General features: G+C 33.4%; 1 protein-coding gene across 1 annotated transcript; it reads right to left on the bottom strand.

Annotated features, from left to right (window-relative positions):
• Nucleotides 1-321: 321 nt before the first annotated feature.
• On the bottom strand, nt 322-3,780 carry LOC141672042 (protein mago nashi homolog). The gene is made up of 3 exons (XM_074478535.1): nt 3,472-3,780; nt 1,636-1,812; nt 322-633 (listed from the first exon to the last, which is right to left on the bottom strand). The coding sequence occupies exons 1-3, from the start codon at nt 3,706-3,708 to the stop codon at nt 574-576; spliced, it is 474 nt and encodes a 157-aa protein (XP_074334636.1). The 5' UTR covers nt 3,709-3,780; the 3' UTR covers nt 322-573.
• Between the last annotated feature and the right edge of the window lie 631 nt (nt 3,781-4,411).

The raw sequence follows: 4,411 nt of genomic DNA, 5'->3' as shown, positions 1-4,411 counted from the left end.
TACTTATTAATTTATATAATATCAACTACATTTTTGAAAATATATTTTATTATAAATATATGTTGCGAGTTGCGAGTTGCGGTTGCGATTTTCAAGAATTTAAAACCGCATTCAAACCGCGAATGAGCGATTTTTAAAATTTAAATCCACAACTAACCCTCGTTTCGCGATTATCCGCAAAATGCAGTTCGGTTGCAAGCGGATGAGTAGTTCGGTTCGTCATTACACCCCTAATGGATACCATACATTGCAAATTACTGACCATGTGCTTGAAGACCTTCAACCCTGGCCACAAGTCAATGACTGGAACTAAATAGATCATAGGTGGAAAGTTTTGTTGTCATATTGTCATATCAACAATAATACAGAAAAAAAGACGTTCAAATTCAAACCCGTTCACTGCATAATCTCTAATCTCTAGTAAAAAAATACAAATGACCCTTCACAGTTTACACAATGAAAAGATAATGGAAAATTTCCAACAGAACAGACTGAAAATGGTAAAGCAGACGGTGTTTTTCCCACTCAACAAGCTCTCAAATATTACTGTCATAGGTAGTCTACACTTTAATCTTATATAGGCTTGATTTTGAAGTGCAGCGAAATGAGCGAGAATACAAAGCATTTCAGATCCTGCAACAAGATTGACCATGAAGAAGAATTAGCATATTAGCAAATACTATATGAAGCAGCAGTAGCCAAATAATCAAAGTCAAAATGAACTTTTAATAATGTTAGGTTCATAATACCATATATAGTGGTTTTAACCTTTCTTCAAATATTTTAGTCTAAGCAAATCAAAACTTGTTATGGTTTTCAAAACTATCAATTCAAGTCTTGAGCTATAAGTTGGAGTATATAAACAAACCAGTAAAATGAAATAAACAGATCAAGCCACATGATGTTTTGAGGTTCAGAATTAGAGCCAAATCCCTCATAGATAACCAATATTTAAACTGTATGGACGGTAAAGAGATATAGAAGAATACTATTGATGGCAGAGAAAACTTTAAACAGGTAACTTCTTATTACCAAGAGTTTTTCTTATCAAAGGTCAGCTACCTAGTGAATACGTATGATATACACAGGTAATGTACAGCAGCCAATGTTAAAGCTATGCTTTAGGGTTATAGAACTGACATCCAATATTCTACCATGACACACACTAAACAAACTTATTGCTGCTGCATGGTTTAAAACATGATTAATCGAGATAATTAAGTTTGAACTTTGAAGGAAGCACAAAATTGCTAAAGGAGTAGACTTTAGTAATTTTTGACAGAGATGGGGGAGGAGAAACTAATTCTTTTTTAACCAACTAAAACTTATATGAAAGCTACTAATCAGCAGCGTGGAATCACTTGCAAGAAGAAAACTAGCATCACAATCAATGTTTTAATATTCAGTTGCGAGAATTATCAAGTTTCTGGACACCAACTAAACTTAGAGACATGACTATAGCTATTTGAGAAACTTAGTTCATGATCTTTTTGCAACAAACTCATTGATATACCAAAAGAAGGAAAACTGGAAGAGGTAAACAGATTGAAAATGAAAATACTGACATAATGATAGTGTGCTACTATAGACCAAAAAAGAACAAGTTAATGAGTGAAGATTAGAGGTAAAACAGACCTGAACAAGATAATAGAAAATACGAAGCCCTTCAGGATCCTTACTGGTCTGAACATCCATGAGCGACCCAATCTTTGATGTAGTGAAGGAGATATGCTCGTTCCCCATAACAATTTCAAGCTCTTGCCTACCAACACGATCAGGTTCCGGCCAACTGCTATCATCTTCCTTCATGATCTAAGCAAATTTCAAAAGTACAATAGAATTGTAAAAATCTTCCGAAACATAGTAATGCAATATAAGGTTTATACCAAGCTCACATCAATACCCCATGTCCATGGTTATCACGGAGCCAAGTAGAGTCTCGACGCTCAATTACCTTCGAGAAGACTAGTCGAAAAGTGGCCTGACTAGTCGTTAAAGTCGACTAGTCATCCATATACACATCTCTACTAGATTCAATAAATCATATTACCAAACACATTCACAGTTAAAATCATGAGTAATAGAATACATAGTTTATATGAAGCAAGTTACTACATAATAACATCCAGATTATTAAATATTATACCTGTCCAACCAATCAAATAAAAACATAAGTGGTGACGAAAATTAAGCAAAGTTATCTATCTCAATATTATGTTTATCTCCATCTCTATCTTGTGTATTATCATTGGTAAGACAGGAGCGGACAATACACACAATAATTATGTTTACCGCGGTGCCAATTCGGGTATCGAAAATCCTAGGCCCCGTCTTCGTGATTAACATGCCCATGTCATTATCTTTATCACAGAAATCCAAGTGCATGACCATATAGGAAAATACAAACAATAAAAAAATAAGGTAAATTCAAAAGGACGTAACCAATCTGTCAATCTGTTCATTAGTTCATATTATGAAAGGTTAGGTTCTGATGGGTGCCTCAAAACATTTAACGAGTTATTGCAAATTATCCAAAATTGTGCTCTTTCAACTAAAACTATCATCTTCTTCTACCTAAATGCAGCTGGCGCACATTAGTAAGAGCTCAAAAACCAATTTGACAACTTGACAGGCCCATATTTAAATCTAAAACAAAAGCACTAGTAAGATATCAAACCCATTCACAGCCCTTTTGAAATATATTTCCTAGTTCGCACACCTTAAAAGCAGCATTTGCAAACAAGACACTGTAATTTCAAGAAAAGTTTAACTGCCTCTAAGAAAAGCTAAGATTAATGTTTTGGGCATAATAACCGGTACCTTAAACTTAATTTGAAAACCCCCTAAATATTAACCATTTTCAACCTTCAATTTACAAATTTTTTTATAAAAAATTAAACCAAACAATTAGCATAATTTTCATATATCAAAATTAAGCCAAACTTTCCCATTCTATTAGGCCCAACAATGTCATACTTTCCCTTTAAAAGATTATGGGGCACTCAAATGACCATCAAGGGTAAAAAACATTAAACATACAATTTTTACCATACCTTTCCCGAACAACCAAATTTTCATACATCACTCATTTTAACCCAACAAAACATTACAAGATAGTCTCGTACTAATCTCTATCTCCCTTCCATGAGAGATCAAGTCGCGGCATATCATGATAATTTACAAAAATAGCCACTCTACTCTCTTCACCAGGCACATTCATTTCCTAATTTAATTCTAAAGCAATACATTCCCATTCTATTATACACAACAATGTGAAACTAGCCATTCACAAGCACACCCGCAACTATCCAAGCATATAACATTTAACATAACAATATCCAAATCCGAAAACATCGAAATTTCCAAAGGGCCTTAAATCCCAGCAAAACCCATGTCAAAAAAAAAATCCCAATTACACAAAATAAACCCTAAAACCCAATAAACAAAAAATATGAAGATAAATAGTAGTACCTCACTTTGAGAGATAATGCGGCGACACTCTCTTAAAACAGAAGGGGTAAGAAAGACTTCTTTACGAATCATAGTATCATTCTTGTAATTAGAATTGTTTGCGTATCTGAGTTTCCCATCTGGTCTGAACTCAAACTCCAAGAACTCATGACCAAACTTCCCTTTGTGACCCACGTAGTATCTCAAGTAAAACTCCTCTTCCTCTTCAACTGCACCTCCCATCGCCGCTCCTGCCATTATTATTCTCTCTTTTTTATACCTCAATCTTCAGTGACTTCGTTTGTGTTCACGTTAGATACGGCTTCTATTTATTTTTAAGTTATAAAATTGGGGGTCAAGTGACTTTGATATTTTGGGTGCGGGCGATTTTTAAAATTATTTTAAATTTATTATCGATTTTTATTTGTTGCTGGGATAAAAAAAATATTTTGTGTTGGGAGAGAATCTCAAAAATTTAGAAATACTCTTACAAATTATTCAAAATCTAACCAATTTTACCCGAATTTTAAAATCCTTTACGATAATTTTTTTAATTATAAAAATATTTCTTACTAATAAACAAGTTTCATTGCATTTACTCGCAATATAACTGAACATTTTTTTAGTTGTCGAGGATAACAATCCTCTCATATTTGCTTTACATTAAGAGAAACTAATTTATCAAAGAAAGATAATGTGCTTCAAAATTATCGTTCCTTCTAATATATTTGTCGTTTCTTATAATATGCGACCACATTACATAATTAAAAGAAAGAAGAAATATATATGATGGTATTATCATTTTTAAGACTTACGGCCACATGATCTACGACCTACAACCCTTGTTCTTACGGACAATCTCTTGATGGCTAGGTTTTTGAAATCTATTCATCTCCCTGTCACCTGCTTTACTTTAGTCATCTCTAAATATCTAAATATCTGGAAATCAACACACATGTCC

The sequence above is a fragment of the Apium graveolens genome, chromosome 1, assembly GCF_009905375.1.
Source record: "Apium graveolens cultivar Ventura chromosome 1, ASM990537v1, whole genome shotgun sequence".
NCBI classification, from domain to species: domain Eukaryota; kingdom Viridiplantae; phylum Streptophyta; class Magnoliopsida; order Apiales; family Apiaceae; genus Apium; species Apium graveolens.
The sequence above is the reverse complement of the archived record's forward strand: the minus strand, read 5'-3'. Positions and strand labels throughout refer to the sequence as shown.